The following is a 24289-nucleotide window of genomic DNA, read 5'->3' on the forward strand; positions in this document are numbered from 1 at the left end:
AGCTGCTCCAGTCTAGATGACTGGCTGCTTTCTAGGTCTCCTACTCAGTGGTCACCTGGGTTCTCCTCTTCATCCATATCTGGAAATCTCCTTAGGCCAGATTTCCTGTCTCTAGAACCTTCTGTGATGCTCTTTCTTGGTTGATTGTCTTATCTTCCAGTAACTTCTGGAAAAGTCTATGTGGGAGATATGCTTTTCCAAACCACATTCTACCCTTGCACTTCCTTTGCAGTTTGCTGAGTTAGGATTCTGCCTTAGATAGGAAAGCTTTCAACTTCAACTGCTTCTCTCCAGAAGCCCTGGGTCATTCTGATTCCAGATTCCAAACACATGACTCTTTTTGCTCTCCAGAGACTTTTAAGATGTTTTCTTTGTTTCCATTAGCTGAATTTCACAAAGATATGTCCTGGTCTGGTTGTTTAGACACCATTGTAGACAGTGCTTGGACAAGTCTTTCAATCTGAAAGATCATGAACTTCAGTTGATTTGGGTCCTATTAGTTCTTTCACAATGTCCTCTTCTTCATTCTTTTATTTTTGTTATTCTAGAACTCCTAGTAGTAGGCAGGTGGATTTTCTGGATGGATCCATATTTTTTTCTCTCCTATTTTCTGTTCTTTTTTTTTTTTAACTTTTGGCAGAGTTCCTCAATTCCAATCCTTTTATGGATTGTTTTTAATACCTGCAATCATATTTTTAATTTTGATTTTTTTCTTCTCTGAATGCTCCTTTTGAATAGCATCCTGTGCTTGTGTTTATGGATGCAGTATTGTCTTTTATCTCTTTTGAGAGTTTTAATTAAATCATTTTAATGTTTCCTTCTGCTTTCTGCATTTATTTTTCATTTATTAAGCCCTTATTTATTGCCTAATTTTATCAAGCACTTTTCTAACTCATCATAAATATTAACTTGCTTCAATCTGCCTAACACTACTATAGAGTAGATAATATCATTCGTACTACAGAAGTGATAAAACTGAGGCTCAGAGAGGTTAGATAACCTGCCAAAGGTCACAAGGTCAGTAAGTGGCACAGCTGGGATTTGAACCTGGACAGTTGTGGTTCTACAGTATCTACAGCTTGTACTGTTAACAATTATCTCTATCTCAGAATGCTTCCATTCTGTTTGGTTTCGGTTCCTTTCCTGTTAATAGTTTCCCTTGAGTGTCTGACTCTGGTGGTCTATTCATAGTTAAGAGGCACTTAAAGGCTGCTCAGCTCTTCCTGTGTGTGGGGACTTACTGAGGGATGTCAAGCTAAGCCTAACTAGGATGAGGCCTCCCGATGTCATTACTGCTGGGTCTTCTCTCGATTTCTCCGTTTCTCTAGGAAGGGATCTCCCAAACACCTACTTGGGGTAGGTGGGGTAGATAGCCTCTGACAGAGGGTGCCCCTGCTCACTAAGCAAACTTCCGCCTCCTCTCTCTGGTGTCTGTTTAGCACCTCACCCAGGCCCTCAGCTGGGCCTAGTCTCCCATGTCCAGAGCCTGTCTATCTCCTGGGGCAGGAGAACAGTGTGTCTGCCTGTGTTAGGCTGTGGGATGATACCTGGGGGACCACCACTCATCCTCATCTTCAGCACCTTCCAAGGTCTCCAACTCCTGATACTTCCTGAGCCTCTGTGGTGAGAACTGTGGGGCCCTTATTTTCCAGTGTGGTCTATTCTGCCAAGTCAGTTAGCACTTATCCATCTGCTTTCCACCTTCAAATGTTTGCTGACATCTACTGTACTGGCCTAGTGGGCCAGTGACTAACATACACTAAACATACTTAATTGATGTTCAGGTGGGTTGGGGAGGGAGCATCCCCTAAATGCTAATGTCCAATCCACCACATTTAATCAGAAATCTAGATTGTCAGTTTCCCTGAGACTCAGGAGCTCTGCAGACACATCATGAGCTCCTGCACCATCCCAGCAGAAGGGACAGGGATGCTTAGAGCTGGTCTCTGGAATGGACACAATCATAGAACCAACCCAAACTTTAAACCAACAACATCTGCCTCCCATCCAGTGGTTTTCAAACTGGGCTCCACGGAACCCTAGGGTTCCTCAGGGATGCCCAGGTGTTGGGCAGAGGAGTAAGGAAGAAAGCAACCTGGGGCTCCCCTCTCCAGAGGAGCCAGAGCAAGTTCTGCTTTCATCTGTTTTATATGTGGGGACTGTGCTTTCATTCAATACAATGATTCCAGTCTTATAAAAATAAAAAAGAGAACAAATTGAAAAGGAGTACTGCGAGAGACCTATCATTATATGCCATTCTCTCTCCAGAGATGTTGTTTGAAAGTTTTTCCCTGAGCTATTTTAATGGCAGTGTTTTTACAATCACAATTTGAACATAAGTAATTTTGTGAAGGGAGCTTTGCTTTGGGCTTCCAATGTGAGTTTAAGCTTGATTCGACTATTTAACTAGGTGTGTGCCCTTGGGGAGTTTGCACAACCTCTCTGGGCTTGTTTTTCCATCTTTCAGTGGGGATTGTAACCAGGTTAGCCGGGCAACCAGGGAGATTCATGGTGCAGACTCTTGGCGACACATAGTAGCTGCTCATCAGCGTTCCTCCTCCCTGGCCCTGGCCCTGGAGTATGCACAGTTTCAGCATTACATCACTCCAAGATCCCCAACCTTTTGGGGCTTTATGTTTTAGTGGGAGGGGACAGACAATAAAAACTAACTAAGTAAATCATGTGGAACAGTCGAAGGTGATGCATGTCAGAGAAGCAAGGAAGAGATGAGCTAAGGAGTGGGCGGGTGGGGTCACAATTTTAAACAGGGTCACCCTCGTTGAGAAGGTGATGCTCGAACAAAAACTGGACAGTGAAAGCAATTAGCCATACAGATATCTGAGCAAGGTAGAGGGAATAGCAAATGTAGATACTCTGAAGAAAGTGTGTCCCTGGAGTATTTGAGAAGCAGGAGGAAAGTCAGTATGGCCAGAGCCAAGTTAACAAGGAAGAAGTTGGAGGTGATGAAACTGGAAGGTTAATGGGAGCCAGATCTTTATCCCTTATTATAGCACGGATTTTTAAAATAATTTCTATGCTCAAAAATACATGATATAATATCATATTCATGTACACTTAATTCTAGGATTTGGGAAAAAAATCAAGGCAGACTCTATTTGATAAAATGTGCATTTTGTATTGAAATAAATGAGGAATAGAAGGAATGGGAATGGGAAGGCCCTCCTCATGATCTTTCCAATGCTTGGATGTATCCACTTAGAACTGGAGCTCCTTAGAGAGTTCCCTGTATATGATTCTGGTTTCCTCAGATGCAACCCTCCCCATCAGCCCCACCTTGTTCATGGTCATTCACTGGATTATCTGCTGCAATCTACCCAGTGTACTCAGGATATATTACAGGGTCCTCTCTGGAACACACTCCCTTGCTCACTGCTGATTGGTCCAGAAGTGGTCACCTGACTGAGTTGGGCCAATGATTCCCTTCCCTGATTTTTTTTTTTTTTGAATAGGAGATCAGCAAGACAGTCAAAATTGTCTCTTGTTGATGGTAGGATCTATAAAATAAAAAGAAATCTATCTATTGGAAGCCAAGTGGGTGTGGAAGAAGCCTGTCTCTAGTAAGGCAGAATGAAAGGGACTCAGAGAGAGGAAGGGTGAGAGCGCCCTGGGTTCCAGTTGTCTCAGTTGCCTCCTTGCCCCTCCTGCTGGCTGGCTGTTGAAGCTTGCCTTGGATTCTGAGGGCAATACGATTCCTTTCAAGCCTGAGCTTGTTTGATTCAGGCTCCTCTCATGTGCAACCTAGATAACCCATTGCCTGTTTCTTTCATCTTTGAAGTTACTCAGAGGTATCTACACAGAGTTTCATTTTTAACAACCTCCCACCTGCCTTCAATTTAATTTCCTTTAGAAAACTCTGGCCATGAAATCTTTACTTCTATGCTTTAAGACAGTTTTTCTGAAAGTGTGTTTTGTGAGCTCCTCCATGGAAAAGGTTTCCATGGACAAAGGCATTAGGAAAATAAATATGGCATGCAGTATTTCTCTCTTGGAGATTCATAATGTAGTACATTAAAGAATTCCTGCAAAGAATAAATGTGTGTAATGCTGTCAAACAAGGAATCTCTAGATTCTTTTCTGACCCTGGGTCCTTTTTATTTATATAACATGTATTATCCCAAACACCTGATGCTCTAGAGGGTCCATTTTGGGGTATATTTTCTAGGTTCACTTGCAACTGTGTCCACCTCCTTTAAAATAACTTATTATCAAGGTGACCCACACAGAGGTATTTGATAAAGGAACCTGCTGATGTTGGGTCTTATCCACCTAGAGGAAGGGATAGTTTTGACAATGTTCATAGTGTCGACAATGTTCATAGTGTCATCTTCTACTCGTTAAGCATATAGGGATTGCTTTTTTCTGACTCACTCATTGGCACCGTAGGTGTTGACAGTGGTCTTGCAAACCATTGCCATCTCCTGCAAAGGTCCTGCCTGTTAGTTGGAATTACATCCAGAAGAGAGGTTCCCTTGTTACTTCCTTATTTTCTGAGAGGTGAGTTTTCTATAAAGCAAGATGAGACTGTTTCAGAGGCTCTCTTTGAGCAGAATGGGACTTCCAGGTGTTGAATGGTTCAGGAGCCCCATGACAGATGTGGGATATATGGAATATTCTCTGCCTCTGGGATATTTGAACTCACCTCCTAGCTGTCATTACCACCCTTCCTTTTTTTATAGTTTGCAGAGAGCCCTCATTTGAGCCTTTAACCCATTCTGTAAAGTGTGGGTTTTATTCATCTCTATTTTACGAATATGGAAACTGAGTTTGCCCCTTTTGTCCTCAGTCACATACACAGGAAAGGGAAATCTGTCTGGCCCTACCATGACATTTTTTCTATCCTGTTATACTGCCTGCATCAACAAGCTGCTGGTGGCCACTCCCTCAACAGCCACATTTCAATTCCTTTCTTTTCCACCATCACACACATAGCTCCTATGAGGACCTGGGCTTCTTTTCCTGGAACTGAGCCATGGGACTGTCAAGGAAGCAAGATGGCATCTGTGGGGTCACGTGACTTGGCACTTCAGGGGGGCTGCCTCCTGATGACAGTAGCAGACCTGGTTGGGTTCACAGGCCTGAGGACAAATGACCAACAGTCAGAAGAGCTGTGCATCCTCAGGTGGCTTCACAGATAAGCATACCACCTGCCAGTACCCACCTCTTATCCTTCAGCAGGGTGCTGGTTTTGTTCTCACCCACATGGGATTCACTCTCCATGCCTGCTAGCCCAGGAAATAAGTAGCCTTGAGGTAAGCAGGGACTCCGGGAAGCAAGTCAATGCTCAGTGGCTTCTCAGCCAGAAGAATGGTGCAGTGGAGGAAGCCCTGATCAAGAACTCAGGTGTTACACCTCAGTGACCTGGAGGAAGAGATCTAGCCTTAGCCCATTTCTCTAACGGAGATAGGGAGCTTTGCCTGCTGCTCAAGGCCATGATGAAGGAAAGGCCAAGAATGAGGAATATCACAGCCCCAGAGAATTGTGCAAAGGCAAAAATCCAAGAAGCCACCAGAGTCACAGGAATCTGTGTTCCAATATTCTAATTGTTTTCCAATATGGTAGCCATTAGCCTCTTGGGGCCATTCAACTTTAAATTGATAAAAATTAAATAATACTAAAATCTTAGTTCCTCATTCCTTCTAGACACAGTTTAGTGTATTGAACAGCACAGAGAATATTTCCATCATTCCAGAAAGTTCTATTGGACAGGTCAGCTCAGTTTCCAATCTACACAGTTTCTTTGGCTCCCTACACCTGCTTTATACTCATCCTTCTTCACACAACCTCCCTCCCCTATTACTTAGCCTCCAGACAAACAGTTTAAGTGGACAGTCCCTCACAAGGGATAACCCAAACTCCTGGCAGGAGTGAGACTGGAGTTCTCTTGCAGATTCTGTGTGCTTATCTGGTTTGCTAATGAGATAACATACCCCTGAAAGGCAGGGCCCTTGTCTTGTGTCTTTTGTATCCCTGACAATAACCTGCACAGTGTTAGGCACATGGAAAGTCCTTCATCACAATCATGAATTTGTCTTCAGTCAGTACAACTCATGGTCCAGTCAGATTGACTGATGGCCCAGAGGCTAGGGTCAGTATAGCCCTGGCCTGGCCATGAACTTTCTGCCTGACACTGAGCATATCATGACTTTATACCAGACCTCAGAGAAATGAACAGGTTAGGACTAGCGTAGATGGTCTCAGAGGTTCTTTCCTGCACTGACTATCTGTGGTTTGGGGAGACAGAAGGTAAACTTCCTAGGGTGGCTCTGTGGTCAGATCCCTTTCTATCGGTGGCCAGTGCTCAGCCCAAGGCCAGGTATCCACAGGGAGGTATCCACAGGTGAGGACATCTGTAATGGCAGTCCTGGCATTGTGTGTGTATGTGTATGTGTGTACATGTGTTTGTGCACTTGTGTGCACATATGTGTATGTATCTGTGTATGTATGTGTATGCACATGCATCTGTGTATGTACATGTTCACGTGTGTTTGTGTATGTGTGTGTGTATGCACCTGCATGTGCCCGTATATGTGCTTTTGCTGCTGGATCAAGGTCACAGGCTGGAAAATCTGTTACCATGGAAGGACATAACTAACTTCTGCTTGGGTCTTGGGGGTGGGATGTCTGGGATTTATTTTATTTCCTTCTTTCTCTCCTTTCCCACAAGTGATACAGTAAGCAAATCTGTTTTAGTGTCTGCAGGAAGGGCCTCTCTTTGGGGATCTGGCCCTCAGGACCAAGGGTTGTTCAAAGGTTCTGCAGTCACAGGATGCAGTCTGGCCTTAGAATGTTCTGGAAAGCCAGGCCTGTGCACCAGTTCTTGGGGATGCTGGAGCTCAGCACTAACACAGACCTTCATCCAGCTGCATGTGGGATCTGAGAGGAGGGGCATTCAATTTAGAAAAGTGGACAGGATCTTTGGAGCGTGGACAGCAAACACGGACGGGCTCAGAGTGCCAGAGCCTGAGCCGAGTGGCCACAAGGCATTGCTGAAGTGAGGCGTGTGAGTTCATCTTGCTCTGCAGCTGAAGGTGCAGGGGATTAAGATCATGTAAGGTCAGCGGCCATGCTTACCTGTCCTTATTAGGGCACTCAGACGTGAGGCGCGGGAACAAGGGGAGAACTTGTGGTGGGAGAGAGCTTGGCATCTGCAGCCAGCCATCCTTGGGGGTGGCTGGAGGTAGCCTGGAAGGCAACGCTAGGCCTCTCCCAGTGGGAGAAATCAAGAGATGGGACCAACAGGATGCAGGGCTGGGCTGCTTGGCCTCTACCCCTTCCTCAGTTCCCACCTGAGGGTCCAGGGTCTCCCTCCTGCTGGATCTCCTCTCCCTTTCCCTTTCCCTGGGCTCATCTCTTGACCCCCTGATCCTCCCATTATGCCCTGTGCTCAGCATGACTTTTATGTCAGGTCTCTTTTGCATCCCTGGTTCCCATTCTTGGGCACAACACCTTGACCTTTTCTTCCTGGTGAAATTGCAGAGGCTCCAGCATTCCTTGGTCTATGGCTGCTTCACTTGAATCTCTGCTTCAGTCACAACATTGCCTTCTCCTCTGTCTGACTTTCCCAGGCCCTTTTACAAACATCCTGGTGATGACGACAGGCCCACCCAGATAATGCAGGACAAACTCAGGACCTCAGCATATTTACGCTGCACACTAGAACTCTGTCCCTGGTCCCTGTCCTCTGTATGTGTGTCTCCTTTGTGACGCTGTGATTAAGGACCTGGGTTTTTTTGCCTTAACACCCTTTCTTGGGTGCAAAGCTTGAGAGCATACACAGTTAATGAATAGTTTGCAAAATAAGAACTCATGAAAAATCTTTCAAGGCCCCCACACATGGGTTCCCAGGGACTTGTACAGGCATGGTGCTGGGTCCCTGAGCCCATGACCTTTGGTTTTCCAACACCTTGAAGTCCCTTCTCCTTTCCCAGGGGGCAGGAGTTTGCTTTTCTTTTGGTTGGACCTTCTAGCTGGGCGGGGATTCAGGATAGCCGGGAGAGGAGGAGGCTGGTCCACCCCATTCTCTTCTCTGGAAATTGGGCCACTCACCTGCCCAAACGCACCTGTCCTTCAAGCCTCCTTCTCCACACCTCCCCTCCCTCATCCTACCTTCCCCCTCTAGTCTTCCCGTCATCTGCTCCTCTCCCACCTAGAGAAGTCTGAGGAAACCCAAGGCATCATTCCACACCAGGGACATCTTTACCATTCGCCGGCATGTTGCCAACCCCTTCCTGGAAAGCAGCCCTTGTAGGGTGGGCCAAGACAGCCCAGGTGAACCCCACCAGCATTCCTGACCAGCCCTGCACCCTCGCCACCACCCAGTGCCCCAGTCCCTGGGCCCAGCTCACCTGTCTCTCCCCAGATGGGCAGGTACTCATCTTGCTGAATGTCCAGCATGATCTCCAGCCCGTTGCCCGTCCCCCCCTTGACCGTGGTGAGCAGAGGCTTGCCATCCTCGCCTGAGTTAAACATGTAACACTTCCCATATTTTGTAAACACCTGAAGGAAAGAAAAGAGAGAGAAGCATATGGTGACTTCACATTGGGCTCCAGAGATTGGTGAGACCCCAGAAGTCCCACAGCAGGCTAGTGTCCGCACAGTCCATTCCAAACAACCCTTCTCTGGGACCAATGATTCCTCAACCTGGCCAATGGCTGGACTTTTTCCAAGTGAGATTCTGGTATCAAAGAATCAATGTGGACACCCTTTGGGGCTTGTTGAATATGATCTGGTCTCTTGGGAGGTCTTGTCTTCTTGTCAAATATTATCTGTAAATTTCTGACCCTCCAACACATACCTGTAGATCCAAGCTCTCTCCTGGGCTCCAGACCATGGATCCCACTGTTTGATAAGAACCTTTCAGGTGTCCCACAGATGCTCCATGCTCAGTATGTCCCAGAGAGACCAGATCCTCTTTCTCAGCCTTCTCCCCCCACTGGACGGTTCTCTCACACTGTGTCCTAAGGACAGCACCACTACCTGCAGAGGGGCTCAAGCCAGACCCTCAGAGCCACTGTCTACTTTTCCTCACTCCTCTGTGTCATCAGTCAGCAGGGTCCATCAAGACACTTCTAAATCTGTCTCGAATTTGCCCTTTTCCATCTACTATAATGTAGGACCCAAACGGTTCTTGCCTGGGCTTCCCTGGTTTCCTGGCAGGCCTCCTGGATTCCAGACAACTTTGTCCAGCCCACCCTCTAAGTTAACTGTGGCTTGCTCTTTGTGAAATGCAAATCTGATCGTGTCACTCCTGTGCTGGAAGTTCATCAGGGCATCCCATCCCCTTTAGTCTAAAAGCCAGATCCTCCACACCCAGTCTTCTAGGATGTGCTCTGCCTATTCCTTCTCCCATCTATCCTCCTGCCTCCCACCCAAGTCCCCAGGTGCCTACTAGAAGTAGACTCAGGGACTGAATCTGCTTGCTTACTTATGTGTCTCTCTAGTGGCTAGCAGTGTCTGTCACCGAGCTTGCTCCACAAGTATATGGTAAATGAATGAATGATCCAGTGAATGAGTTGGGAGTGGAGCCCGACCGAACGACTTGCAGCATCTCCAACCATACCTGGCTGGTTCACATGCTTCCAGTTTCTACCTGTAACTCCTTTGCTTGATGGAAGTGTGTTTACAAAGACACGGTATGAAGGTGTGGAAAAAGACCAGGGCAAGCGATGCAGAAATCTTCGTCCAAGTTTTGGTGTTGCCTCCTATTAGCTGTGTGACATTGGGTGGACCAAATAAATCCTCCAAGCCTCAACTTCTCCATCTATCAAATGGGGGTTATAGTCCTTGCCTTTGCTACCTCTCAAGGTTATTGAGAAGATCAAATGAGGCGATACATGCAAAGATGCTTTGAAAACTATAAAAGCTTTCTACAAATGCTATGGGTTATTATGATTATATAACTGCTTTAGAACCACGTGCTGAAGTCAAATTACATCCAGCAAAATTGACTGGAAGATAGCCAAGACAACTGTACTGGGCTTCTGCAGATACTGAGGTTTGGGTCCAGGCCCCCCTCCCTGACCATGCTCCCCTGCGTGTCCCTCCTGCAGCATGTAGGGAGCCCCCTTGCCTTCACATCCTCAGTGCAGGGCAGGTAAGTAACAGGGTGAGTGCTGGAGATTGCCTTCCTCATGCAGATCCTGATAACTGGATGGAAGAAGGAAAGATGATCTTCTACCATGTGCCAGACACTGTGCTAGGCATGTTGCCTGTATTATCTCATTTAACCCTCACATGGGTGGGCATTACAGTTCCCATTGTGCAGAGGAGGAAACCAAGACCCAGAGAGGTTAAATGACTTGCCTAAAGCCCCGGGGGGTTAAGTGAAAGCTAGGAAGCAGAGAAGCTGGGCTTCAATTCCCTGTCTGTCCTATTCTAACATGTGCACTCCTTCTGGGTGTGCTGTCCTTCCCCAATGGAAACATATACCATTGCCCCCTGCCTTGCTTTTTCTGTCACTCGTTATTCACATGCACATGTTATAAAGGTTATAAAGATTGCAAATAAATAAAAATGAAAAAGTACAAGGCTGACTGTCTGCCTTCAGGACTTACATGAAGGGCCAGAAAAACTGCAGATTCTTAATTTTTCTCCACTATAAAAAACAGCTCTGAGTCCCTGGATAGCTGCACTATTTCAGGACAACGGAACCTTACTCTCCCAGCTTCATGGTGTGGGAGAACGGCTGGAATTAAGGCAAAGTCTAAAGCAAACACAGTGTTTCAAAGAACTGAGTTTTATCATCACTACTGCATATAGCGATTGAACTTGTCTAATGAACTTGTCCCCTGGAGAGATGATCTTGCAGATCACTGTAATGAACAGATAAGGGCATTTTATAGCTAGCACATCCATTGCAAGGAGTTGAACACATTCTGGAATGACTTCTGGGGTGCTCCAATAAGGCTTTTCCTTGTAAATACTCTAAATATCCTGTCTTCAAAATTACTTGGAATATTTAATTGGTCTATGGTCATGAAGAGGTTTGTAAGCAAATTTCAGCTTAGCATCAGATTATTGCAAATTCCAACCCCTGCGCTTCTTCCTTCCCCTCCATTTGGTCTTTGAACTTCAGGATATTAGTCTGAGGTTAGAATGTAGTGTCTTCTCATAAAGTCCGCTGTGGTCCTAGTCCTGCCACAGACATGCTGGGTGGTGATGGCAAAGGTATTGATCCTACCCGAGCGTCCAAGGACGACAGAGTGTGAGAGCTGAAAGCAGGCTTGGAAATCCTCTTGCTTACTCACCTTGCTTTACAGAGGAAGAAATGAAAACCTGGGAGAGAGGTAGTGACTTGCCCAAGCTCATACAGCAAGGATGTGTCCCACTGGGACCCTGACCTCTAGTTAACCTGTGGTCCTTCTTCACTTCAGTCTCCCTCAGTTTCCCCACTGATAAGAAGAGGTGCAAGATGTAGGGGAAAGCTCTGGTCCCTCTCATCTGAACTTCCATTTATCATTGACGGAGGGTCTGCTCTGCAGACACAGAGTTGGAACTGAAGACTCATGAACTGAAGTCTTTTCCTACAGAGGATGGGGTGGACAGATCCATGTGGTGGGAGTGGACAGAGCCTTTCTTTCTCACAGTCTTTGCTAGATCTGGAACTCCTCCTAGCCCAGGTGGCGACTCCTGCCATTGTTGTGGTGTCAGGTTGATCTTTCCAGTCCCTTCTCCTGGGGGCAGGGCACTTGAGCAAGCTCATGAGTGTGCCAGTGTGAGCTGACTCAGGTCAGAGTTGGTCAGGGTGAGAGCCAGAGGGTCACCAGAGCCAAACCAGACAAAGAGTCAAGTTACAGTCTACACTAGCCAAATTCTTTATCAAGTAGGACCACCAGGAGGAAGCCTAAAGCCCTCTGTGGCTCCTGTTGCATTAGGACCAAGTCCCAGACCCTCTCTGCTGCCCTGCATGGTTATGTCCATTGTCTCCCGCCCCCCATGCTTCCCATGTACTTCAGCTCCCAGGAGGTCAGCAAGCCCTCCCCTCAGGGGCCTTTCCATATGCTCTTTCTTCTGCCTAGAATGCTCTCCATGCATGCTGTGCCTGGCCAGACCCTGATCAGGCCTCAGCTTGAAAGGAACTTCCTCAGAGAGACCTTGGCTGACTACGCCCTGGCTGGCTCCCAACCTCTTCTTAAGCTGGGACTTCTTGTCTTCCAACTTCATACCCCCCCTTTTTTCCCCCTTGCAGTGCTGGGGATTGAACCCAGGGCCTTGCGCTTGACAGGCAAGCGTTCTACCAACTGAGCTATCTCCCCAGCCCTCATACCCTTTGTTCGTCTTTCATACTGTGTATCAGAGCGTGAGACTAGATAGTTATTTATGTGCTTATTTCTTGAAGTTCTCAACTAGACTAAGCTTCAAGAGGGCAGGAACTTCTGTGCACTGGCTCTGTTTTATTGAAAGGATGAGTAAATAAATGAATGGGCTCCAAGGTGCTGCTGTCCTGCATCCTCTTGCCCACCTATGGTAGGCAGCTTCAGCACTGGCTGGCCCCTCCTGGTTCTGGCCATGGCTCATACTGACATCTTGCCCAACTCCCCACCCCTCCCTTCTCCATGGTGGCCTTCCCAGTTTCCTCCTTCATTGCACCTGAGCTTTTCTGTTTGCTTTTCCATGAAGGTATCAGAGGAAATGATCCTTTTTAGGAACTAAGATGGTGGGGTGGGGCAATTTACCTTTCTGGGTGCTGGTGAAGGAGCTCAGAGAAAGCCCAGCGCCCGCTGGCTGCGTGCCTTTGCTGGCCTCCCTGCCTGGGCTGCTGACTGCTGCTCCTGCCTGACTTTTCTGAGGATTATTTTCCTCTGGGCTTGACATCAAAGGCTGCTGAGCTATTTACACAGAGTGCAATTTTGCTACAAACTTGGGACAAGATGAGGCTCTCCTTCCCCATTTCAGGGCATAATGACGTGTAAGTGTAACACATGCTTCAAATTTACGCCTTATCGCCCCCAGCCAGAAAATACAATTTATTTAAGTCCAGACTGTCAGGCTGAGTTCCCTGCTTCTTCAGACCTGCCATTCTCTTGGGCATTTCTCTACCTTCCTAGGAAGAGCTGACAGCCCCACTGCAGATGGCAGGCTGCTTTGCAGGTTGCTAAGAGTCTGGAATTGCACTTGGTTGGATTGGTTTGTAAGAATTAAGAAAGATGCATATTTCAAACCTGGGGCCCCAGGAATGAGGGGGCCTCCTGTGATGAAAACGGGCCCCAAGATCATCATCTTCATGGCTAATATTTGGAGGGTGCAAATATTTAGAGTCTGTGTCTATGTACTGCTTCAACTTTCTCAATGACTGAAATCAGAGGGAAGGAAACTAACAGTTCCTGAACCTCTGCTCTGTGCTACCCTTCTTGGCACTTTCGTAGACACTATCTCATTCTTAGTTATGGTCCCAACCAAAACTCTATATGATGGGGAGTCATCTTACATTCACATCCCCATTTTACAGTTGAAGAAACTGAGGCTGCTGATGTTCCTGGTGCCACGAGGTGAACTGGAACTCATGGGTGAGATCTTTCCATTCAGGAGGTTAAAAGGAGGGAGCAATGGGATTTTGAGTCAGACAGGATGGGATCAAGGTAGCTCATTCATAGCTTGTCAAATCTGTGGTTCTGAGTGCATTATGTACCATTCCTAATGCTAGCTCTTTCTTCTTCTGCAAACTGGGCATCACTATCTTGCCATGTGGTTGTAGGGTCTCGTGGAAAGAATGCCAGTAGATCCATTTAGAAGATTGCATCCTAGCCACCCTCACTAGCTAAGAACAGTACTAGGAGGGAGGAACTATGCTTCTCTCTTCAACAGAAGAGAGATGAACTATTTAGGTTATGGGGGTGGGTCAGAGAGGAAATGAAGAATGGGAGCATTGGGGTTCCTGCCCTGCTAATGCCCCCACAATACCAAATCCACCTTAAAGTATTTAGAGGAGATGAAAACAGCTACGTGCTGCTGACTGCTTATTCCCTAATAGCATTAAGCCAAGGAGATTCCTGGGGCCCGGAAGTTCGGCAGAAGGGGGATGCTTCAGTGAATACGACACACATCTGCATCTGAATCTCAACAGCAGAACTGCAATCAGTCATTGATTAATACAGCAGACACCACTGATCTGAAGTTGGCATGTTCTAAATCAATAAAATGTGGAGGTGGGGATAGGGAGAGAGTCGTCTGGTAACTTCTAGAGGAAGTTTCCTGAATCCAGAGACTAACTTTGCTGCCTCTTCTCCTCACCATGCTCTAGAGTGCCTTCCGTGCCTGTCACTGAATGTCTGCTGTCATCAATCTGCTGTAATGTTGACCTTGTAACCCCATTTTACAGATAAAGCAAGTGAGGTCTAGAGAGGCTGAGCCAGGACTGAGCTGGTAAGCCGAGAAGACAGGGTAGAATCTACCATTCCCTCACTCTGAAGCCTGTTCTCTTTGCTCCCCAGTCTCAGTAGCTACAGCTCACACCTTCCTCCTCTCCCAACCCATGCTGGTCCCGGCAGACTGGTGAGATGGGCACTTCCCTGACATTAGGACTCTCCCACTTGGCATTGGAAGACACACCCCAGAGTCAGAAGGATCTCCCCAAAGTGCCAGGCATATTTTGCTTCTGTGAGTCAGTCTAAGACTCAGAGAGCTGAAGTGACTTGCCCCAGGTCACACAATTAGTTTGGGGGGATTTGATTTGAACTTGCTGACTAAAGCCTTCTGATGCATATGTCAAGGACTGGGGATAGTGATAGGGATCCCTTTTCTGGGACACTATTCCAGAAGAGTAAGATCTGTAGCAGCTGCCTGTCTAGGGCTCAGACCTGTTGGGGGCATCCTACCTTATAGAGCATGGGAAAGGCAAAGTAGAGCCCTTGCTGGCAAAGGTTAGGAACGGATGATATCTGTGAAGACACAGCTTTCTGGTCCAATTAAAAGTGCAAACAACATTTCTACACCATGTACCTACTTAGGAAAATAAATCATGTATAAGCCCCCTGAGAATCTGTGGAAGCATTCCCTTAGCATAACACTGGGCCTGCAAGCTTCCAACCTTAAAACCCACTCCTTAATCCTGACCTTTAGGGAGGCTTGTGGCCAATGAACTTCTCCTGTTAACTTGCTTCTTACACTTGAAGGAGACTAAATCGAACTGCTCCAAAATGCCTCTACAGCCCAGACTCCCCACCCCCGCCTGCTTTCTCTGAGTTGATGCAGCTTTTTCCTCTCAATGAAGTCACTGAAATTTCTCATTAGGCTGTTTTCAAAATAATGTGCTTGTTTAAACCCTTTACTTGGCTGGTTTTGTTTTTCTCTTTCAAACTCCTAAACACATTTCACACCAGGGGTAAATGAGAGTGTCTGAGAAATGGGTCACCAGGCTGCCAAGTAAACAAAGCGAATCTGTCTTTTGTTTTCTAAAGTTGCAATTAAGGTGTTGGAAATGAAATACAGCTGGAGGGATGAGGCAGCAAGGAGGCTGCGTAGATGTTTAACTTTTTGAAGGCAAGGACTGTACCTTATCCCAATATGCTGCCTCCTTCATCTGTTCCTGTAGCAGGAAGTTGGGACCACCTATTATATTCTAAGAAGTGCCTTAAGAATGTACATTCCCTGCCCCTCCCCCCAGGGATATTAAAAAGGCATTTTCAACAAAAACCCAGCAAAGCACCTCCCCACGGCAGGCAGGTGGTATTCCTGGGGATGAAGAAGACTAGGAGCATGCAAGTCCTCTTCCCCGTCTTTACCTCCCCAGCAGGAGGTGGCCATCTTTCCCAGGACATCTGTCATGTCATTTCCCTTAGAGGCTGCTTTTCTGGGAGGAAGGAGAAGAATGAAGAATCATTGAGCATGAACTATGAGTGGCGCTATGCTGACTGCTTGAAACACTGTCTACTAAGGCTCACAAAGCTCTTTACTACGGGTATTATTCTGTCCAACTTGCGGATGAGGAAACTGAGGCTCTGAGAGGTCAAATGTCTTGCCCAAGGTCCCAGAGCCAGAGAGTGACTTGTTTGATATGTCCCTTTATAGTACGTAGGTATTGTTAGAAGAAGGCTTACAGTTATTTGAATGTAAATATGGTAATGTGACTGGCCCTCTTCTCCATGCCCTGGAGGCCATCCTCTGGGATCTGACATTTCCTGCGCTGGCTTCACTTTGAGGCAGAGGCCCTCTTGTCTCCTGTCTTCAAGATGGAAGCACAGCCAGGGCCTTTTCCACTGGGCAACTATCCAAAGAGCTTCAGACTGTGCAGGCATCAATGTGTGAGCGTCTTGAAGAAAGAGCATCAAGTGATGGCAAATCTGTCTGTCTGTTGGGAAAACACGAAGGGAGCCATGGGTGACTCTGAGTGTTCTCCTTCCGTTCAAACACGTGGCAAGCAAATGTTCTCTTGGTGGACCACGCATGAAGGCAACTTGCAAGCATTCTAGTTGTTCCTCTGGAAAATGCTCAAAATGCCAGTCCTCTGCTGAAGAATCCACCTGACTCATCTGAGAATCCCAAACCGGGCCCAACATGAGATCAGGAAGTGGGATGCGGAGCAACAGAAGCCTCTTGATTGAACAGCAGCTTGGCTGGCTAGAAGCTGGGCAGCAGGCACCTGGACTTGGTGGAAATTTCAAATAGGACACACGACAGGTTGGTTGTTCTCTTTTTCTGAGGTCCCTGCTGTTTGTCTCCTGTTGACAGTAGGAGTTGGGTTATTTTCATCTCTGGATTCCCAGGACCTGGCTTGGTACCTGGCTCATAGTAGGCATTTAATGGTAGGTTTGGGGAAAAGAAAAAATGTCAAGCATGGAATTGGAAAGAAGGCAGGCCTGGCGTGGAATGCTAACTCTACCACTGATTTGGAGAAGTAAATTTTTGGATCTTGATACCTCAACTTGGAAATCTCGGTAAGAGTACCTTCCAACAGAGTTGTTGAAAAGATCAAAAGAGCTATAATGGGACTGAAAGAGCTTTGTAGAAAAGCAAAAATCCTCAGCCCAGGCGGGAAGCATTCCTGTTTGTGGTTTGGATCATGCATAAGCCCTGCAGGAGCTGGGGAGGAAGAGAGTTGGTCTTTGGCTGTGGAAATGGAACCTGAAATATGGTTCCATCTGGAGCCGTGGTGTGGCTCACCCATTTGTTCATGAAGCGAGCATCCATAGACCATCTCTTACATTCTAGGCACCACACCAGGTCTGAAATACAGCATGAATCTACCCTTTAGGAATGGCCCAGTGGGAGGATAGCCTGCAGGCCATAGCTGGCCGGTGCCAAGTGCTGTGGAGAGCATAGAAGGAATCTCCTGGTGGAGAGAGTGGTGGTGAGGAAAGTAGGGGAATGTTGCACAACTTTCCTTAGGAACAGTGGTGGTGACACTGGTGGTATTTAGCTTGTTGAGAGATCCACCAGTCTGGCTCCTGGCCATAGCAGAACCATGCGAATGCTCTCAGGAAGCCAGTGGGGTCTGTCCATGCTTCTGGCTGCCTGCTGAGTTCTGCCTATCTGTGCATCCTTCCAGCTCTTTCCACTTCTGGAACCTAACACCTTCAGGTGGGCTATACTAAGGGGTGATCAGGATTGGTGGGAGAACCCAGGCTTTGGAGTCAGATTATCCTGGCTGTATACCTACTGTGTGTGAGGCACTGTGAACAAGGAATAATGGAGCTTAGTTATCAGATAGTAAGACAGAGATGCAGTGACTGAGGGGAGATGCTGTTTCTCCAAGGAGCCCTGCATCTGTGCAAAGGCCTCCCTGAGCCTGGTCTCTGAACTGCCTGCTGCTGACATGCCACCAAGTCAAGCCTAGAACACAGTGTTAAGAGAGTGTGAAAGAGAGTCCTGGAAGACTAGGAAGAACACACTTTCAGATGTAGGCTGATGTATGGAGCAGGACCTAGGAGGTACTCCTTGCCTTCAAGGAGGACAGAAGCCCAGGGCAAAGTGAAGGCCACAAACTGTCCACCGTCCCTTACCATCCCTCTATTCTGCCATCACGACTCTCTACTTCTCGCTCTACTGATGTGACTTCTGCTGCCCAGCCCTACTCCTATCCCCAGGTGAAGCAGAGGAGGCAGGGGATATCAAGACCTGGCAGCCTAGGCACACAGGGTGGGTGGCAGGAGAGTCTGAGTCCTGCCATGTCCACAGGCACGTCAGAGTCTGTGTTCCAGTCACCATGAGATGGAGGATTCAAAGAGAGTACCCTCTAGATAAAATGAGCTGTTAGTATAACAAGGATTCTGCTCCTGAGTTCTGGAAATCTCAGCTCCTAGAGGATATGACTTCTCATGGTTCTCATAATAAGTTCTCTTTTTGTACTTGATATGCTTCATCGTCTAACTTATGGGGCACGACATGATGTTTTGATACATGGATACATTGTAGAATGATCAAATCAGGTTAACACATTTATCACCTTATTTCTTTGTGATGAGAATATTTAAAATCTACTCTTCAGTAATGTTGAAGCATATCATAAATTATTGACTGTAGTCAGCATGCTGTGCAATATATCAACAGCACTTTATTCCTCGCATCTAATGGAAACTCTACCTTTTGACCAGAGTCCCTCTTTCCCCTGTCCATGTCCCTTAACACCGCCTAGCCTCTGGTAACCACCATTAAAATATTTGAAAAATAAGGATCATGATCATTAATCATCAGGGAAATGCAAATTAAAACCACAAGAGACATCACCTCACGCCTGCAAGAATGGCTGTTATCAAAAAGACGCAAGGTAACAAGTGTTGGCACGGCTGTGGAGGAAAGGGAAGACTGCTGACCGCAAGGGAATGTAAATGGGTGCAGCCATTTTGGAAAACAGTGTGGAGGATGCTCAAAAAACTAAGACTGGAACTACCCTATGATCCAGCAGCCCTGCTTTGGGATATATATCCCAAGGAATTGAATCAATATGTTAATATGTTAATATGCGCTCCTGTGTTTTTTATCGCAGTCTTGCTCACAACGGTCAAGACAGAACCAACCAGAGGGCCCATCAAAGGATGAACAGATGAAGAAAATGTGGTATAAATGCACAGTGGAATACTTTTCGGCCTTTAAAAAGAAGGAGATTCTGCCATCTACAAGAGCATGAATGAATCTTGAAGATATTATGCTTAAAGAAATAAGCCAGATGCAAAAAGACAAGGATTGCATGATCTCATTTACATGTGGAATATAAAAAAGTCATACAGAGACTTGTGCTTACCATTACAAGTTCTTTTTACAGTTGCTGCCTGATCCTGGGACTACAACTCTTTTCCCACTTCTGTCTGTTCCCCGATGGATTTATAGGAATACACACCTGCTTGGTTTTCTGTGGCTGTGCCCAGATCCGTTCTGGAACATTCCTTGGATATGACTGCAGATGAAGTTTGAATTACCCTAGCTGGATATACTCAGCTGAAGCTGGCTTTCTCCTACCTTCCCAGCTCCTATCCCAGGGACTCAGGTGGGTTTACCCTGCCCACTGAGTATGTTTTGTATCTGGACAACCAACTGGAAGAGAACATACACATCACACCTTGCACAAGCCTCATTACACACATGACGGGGAACTCCCTTCTTTTGTACAGGTGTGGACTGGGGGAGGGGAGAGGAGGGGACCAGAGTGTGCTCTGCCGTGTGCCTGGTTAATTTTGCATTGGTCTATAGGGCTATGTTGACAGCATCAGTGGAAACCAAATGATGGTTTATGATGTTTACAGAGGGAAAGCAGATGTTCCAATTAAAGCCAGGGCAGAAAACAATCCTAAGGCATGTTTATTCTAAAAACTGATCAAGAAAAGGTCAAATAGGGAGCTGCCTATACCATCCTGGAATCCTCCTACTATATTCTTACCAATTTCACATTTTTCATTAAAAATAGAGTTCAGATTTTATAGGGATTGCTCAGAATGTCATTGTTGTTTATTTCTTCCCCGTGACTGGTCTTGGTGGTTGAGAAGCATGTGACTTTAGTAACTGTTTGCATTGTGAATGTTCAAAACCATCATAGATTCATGAATGTGGAAGGATTTTTGTAGTTTAATCAGATGGCTTTCCTGACAAGTGGCATTAGGCCTAGCCAGCAGATAGGCAGCCTGCATGATGCCACCTTCCTTCCTAGCTCCTAAGCAGACAGAACTAATTGATCACAGCACTCTTTCCCTCTGGGCTTCATAGTTGTTTTCAATCCAACAATTCTGGCTACCCCTGTGGGTCCATTGGAGTTGACAAATAAGACGGATCCCATTTGCCAACCTTATGACAGAAGTATGTAATTTCCGCTGTGGTACCAGGGTTCCTATAATAAGGGCAATGCCTGAAATTGGGAGACAATCTGAGCAGGTGTCACAGGGTATATGAGGGATATGATTTTGGGCAATGAGGTTGAAGGGACTCTGGTCTGACAGAGGCATAGTGCATAAACTTGGCTCCTGCACTTGGGTGGAGAGAGCATAGGCTTTGGGATCCAACTCTGATTCTTCTCTTCACCAGCTTTGTAGCTGAGCTCATGTTTATTGGGTCTCCTGTGTCTTCCTGTCTAATGCTGGCAGCTAGACTCTCAGATGAGTGTGGTTCTTGTTGTGCCACAGTTTCTTAAATTATGATCCAAGTATCAAAGGACCTAAAATTATTAGAGGCTTTAAAAATGAAAGACAAGACATTCTTTAGTTCATTCAACCTCTAATGAGCAACTATTACATATCAAATATCCTGCTAGGTCCTGGGAATACACAGATAAATAAGACGTGGACACTACCCTCAGGTGTATCATAAGCTGCCGGGGTGGGAAGAGAGATAAAAATAGCTTCAGATCATCAAGGAGATAAAGCAGCTGTAATATCATCATGGGTTAATGCACATCAATAAACAGAATGCAGCTCTTCAGGAATCCTTACCTAAAGCAAGGTCCACCTGGGTCTACTTTTTCTGGCCCATTGTTCCTGTTGAGCTATATGCATCCACAACAGGGCCTGTTGTCAGCAGACCCCACTGACTGTCTTTCCTGTCCTTTCTGCCCTTTCCCAGACCTGGCTAATAGCCCCTCCCTTCCTGATGGCCCCATAGGAGGCAGATGCAGACCTAGGGCAAGACATTTCAGGAAGCACTTGCTTTCAGGGGCTGCATGTTCATTAACCGAAAGTGAGAACCATTTTAAGTTTTGTACTTTAATCTAGAACCTGCAACTGACAAAGTCAGATGAAGGCAGGAGGAAAGACAGAGGTTATGAAAGTGACCCAACAGCCAGCGTCTCACAACAAATTTGCAAAATAGACATTATTGTCCCATTTACAGATAGGAAGACTGAGGCTCAGAGGAGGCAAGTTACTTGCAGATGCATCACAGAGTAGTGAATTGCATGCAAGAGTAGTGAAAGATCACAGGTTTTTTTTACTGGGACAGATCCAGTGTGAGTAGCAGTTTCACCAGTTCTGAGCCATGTGACCTTGGTACAGTTACTTATTTTCTATGATATTCTGTTTCCTCATTGAAGAGTGGGGATAATAATATCTCTCTGGGTTACATAGGAGTGAAGTCCAGGCTCTTCTATTTCTGGCTCAGTGATGCTGCTTTGTCATGTGTCAAATGGTTGGGCCACACCTGCCTCCTAGAGTTGCTCTGGGGACCAAGTGAAATGATGGGTATGCTAGTTCTGAAGAGCGGCTTGGAGGATCAAATGTCAGTTCCTTAATCAGCTTTGTGGCAGCTCTAACTCTGTCCCTTTCCAGGGTGTGAGGGGGTAAGCATTTTCTTGTCTGGAGGGTACTTTTGACAGTCCCTAATAAATCCTTTTTCCAAAAGGATAATTGAGATGGAGTCCCTGTTATATACCAGTTCCTGTAAACACTGGATCCCATTTTAAGCTCCCAGCAACCCTATTGTTATTCCCATTGTCAGAGAAGAAGAAACGCATCCTCAAGAGGCTAAACAACTTGTCCAACATGCCGCAGCTAGTCAGAGGCAGCCCGTGGATCTCCACCCAGTTCTGTCTGATGAAGAAACGTGGGCTCCCTGCCTCCCACTCTGTTGACCCTATGAAATAGCAACAACCGATTCACCCTAGTGTTTCTTAGCAATAAGATGAAGCCTGAAATTTGCACTTGGGCATCTTCCAAGTGCCTGCATATTGAGGGAGATGTCGAAGGGCGTGGGCAGCCAGGGCAAGATGGCGAGTGAAGAGGTTGGGGGCAGGTCTGGACCAAAGGGGCATGGAGAGGATCTTCCAATGACGTCAACTTCCCAGTTGACATTAAGAGCTTGAGGACACAAGTGGGGGGCCCAATTAGACAGATACATCTGTACTTGTGTTACTAAGCAGGAGATCCAATAGAAAAACTAAAATAGATGTGTGGTCATGTGGGGAGGGGGCGCCAGTCATCATAATGAGGAGAGCGTAGACAGGGGAGGGGACAGGAAAGGAGGAAATTTCAGGAACCATAAAAAGAACAAGGCAAAACTTCCCCATGAGACTCCAGGTTCCAGGACCCCTTCTCTTGGAAGAAGTCTGTTACTGTCGCTTCTGCAATAAACCTGCTGCCTGATTGCTATCTCTGTATCTTGGTCTTCAATTCTTCACTGAAGGGAAAAAACAGACCCAAGACCCCTAGGTGGTAATGATATCAATTAAACTAATTACAAGCTGCTGTGTGAACCCTTGAGCGCCCATTACTTCCCAGACATGGAAAAGGAATGACTTGAGGCTCTTTGGGGTAGCCTGGTGGTGTTTCTAATCAATAATATGAGTCCTTGCTTTGTCTCACAAACTCCAACTGAAGTTTCCCAATCCTGCCCTCCAAAGCCAGAGAATTCAGGAGGTCTGGTTAGCAGATTTCTGATTCTACTTTGAAAATATCATTCCCATTAAAGTTCTTCTCTCAGCATGTACTGGGGATTGAACCCAGGGTTTGGTACATTCTAGACAAGTGCACTACCAATGAGCTTCATCCACAGCCCTCTTTATTTTATTTTGAGACAGGGTCTGACTGCCTGCAAAACAGGTGGGTCCTCCTCTCAGTCCTGCCTGGCTTCCACTGTGCAGCAGGTAGAGTCACGTCTGGTACCTGTGAGCTGCACGGCCTCCCGCATGGTCCCCACTGCCCTCCTCCCCTACTCATTTCCCACAGAGCACCCAGGAAGCTCTTTCTGGAAAGCAAACCCTTGCTTAATCCTGTCCATGGCTCCTTGGTTGGGCCAGCATACAAGAATGCCTACGACCCAGGCCACACACAGTACCTCGGAGCCTCTTCCCTCCTGTTCTGCCCAGCCTCGCCTCTCTACAAGTGTGCTACTTTGTGCCACATCAGACTTCTGTACCTTGGACGTGCTGATTCCTCTGCTCAGAGCCTTTCTCCTCCCTGAAACGGACACAACCTTCATCCTCCAGCCTGGGCACACTCCCCAAAACAGCCCTCCCTGACTGCCCACGGTCCTCCTCAGAATGGGTTGGGTTGTCGCCCTGGGGCATTGGCAGCACTCTGTACTCTCCTCCATCCTGTCACACTGGTCAGTCTGCTAACTCCTACTTGAACTTCAGATCTCAGCTGGTTCCTCCAAACTAGCCTGGGGTCTGACAAAAGGACCCTCTCTCGAGGTTCCAGGCACTTTCCCTTCAAGTCCTGGTGGTTGTGTGATCATCTGACAGATGCTCCTCTGTCCACACTGGGCTGTGAGCTCTAGGCTGTCTCCGTTTGATCATGGGCCAGGCTCCTTTGGGGCTGCCTGGAGGTGGAGACGCGTGCAGGAGTTCGCCAGCAGTGCCCCTGGGGTCACGCAGGAGTGAAGTTGGTGGGAGAAGTAGAACTTCCTCACAGTTGCATCGGAGGTACAACTGACCCACGGGAACTCTGAAGCTGGGTGGCTCTTCAGACAGAGACAAAAGGACAACTTTTCTACCAAGACATAACCTTGGGCGAGATACCACTCTTTACTAGAGGGCAATTTCCAGAGAGGGGATTTTCAGCATGGAGAACCGACAACTGTCAATTGCTCCTGGTTGCTATGTGGATGAGTAACTCAGTCTTTCCAGAGTGACCTCAACTCCTATTGCACTGCCATAGTGCAGGTGTCTGTCTTAATTCTGGGGAATTAGCAGGTAACCAGCAAATGCTGAATAAATGAATGTCCCTTTATTTGCTTCTTTTTACTCCACCCCCAAATGGTGGGGCTGTCTTATTTATTTATCAAAGTACTCTATACAAGGCCTAACTTAGCACAAATCCTCAATAGAAATTTAATGAGTAATTAAATTAAAAATAATGAATGAAAGAGATGATGCTGAAATCTGTTTGATAAGGAAAGATAAATTTGCACACAGCTC

General features: G+C 46.7%; 1 protein-coding gene across 3 annotated transcripts in view; it reads right to left on the minus strand.

Moving 5' to 3' along the window:
• Asic2 (acid sensing ion channel subunit 2) overlaps positions 1 to 24289 on the minus strand; it is a 1061026-nt gene that overhangs the window by 78225 nt on the left and 958512 nt on the right. For all 3 annotated transcript variants that reach the window (XM_047547493.1, XM_047547494.1, XM_047547492.1), the window contains exon 2: positions 8367 to 8517. In XM_047547493.1, the coding sequence (XP_047403449.1) occupies positions 8367 to 8517 (151 nt within the window). The remainder of the gene's footprint in view (positions 1 to 8366; positions 8518 to 24289) is intronic.

The sequence above is a fragment of the Sciurus carolinensis genome, chromosome 3 (genome assembly GCF_902686445.1).
Source record: "Sciurus carolinensis chromosome 3, mSciCar1.2, whole genome shotgun sequence".
Taxonomy (NCBI): domain Eukaryota; kingdom Metazoa; phylum Chordata; class Mammalia; order Rodentia; family Sciuridae; genus Sciurus; species Sciurus carolinensis.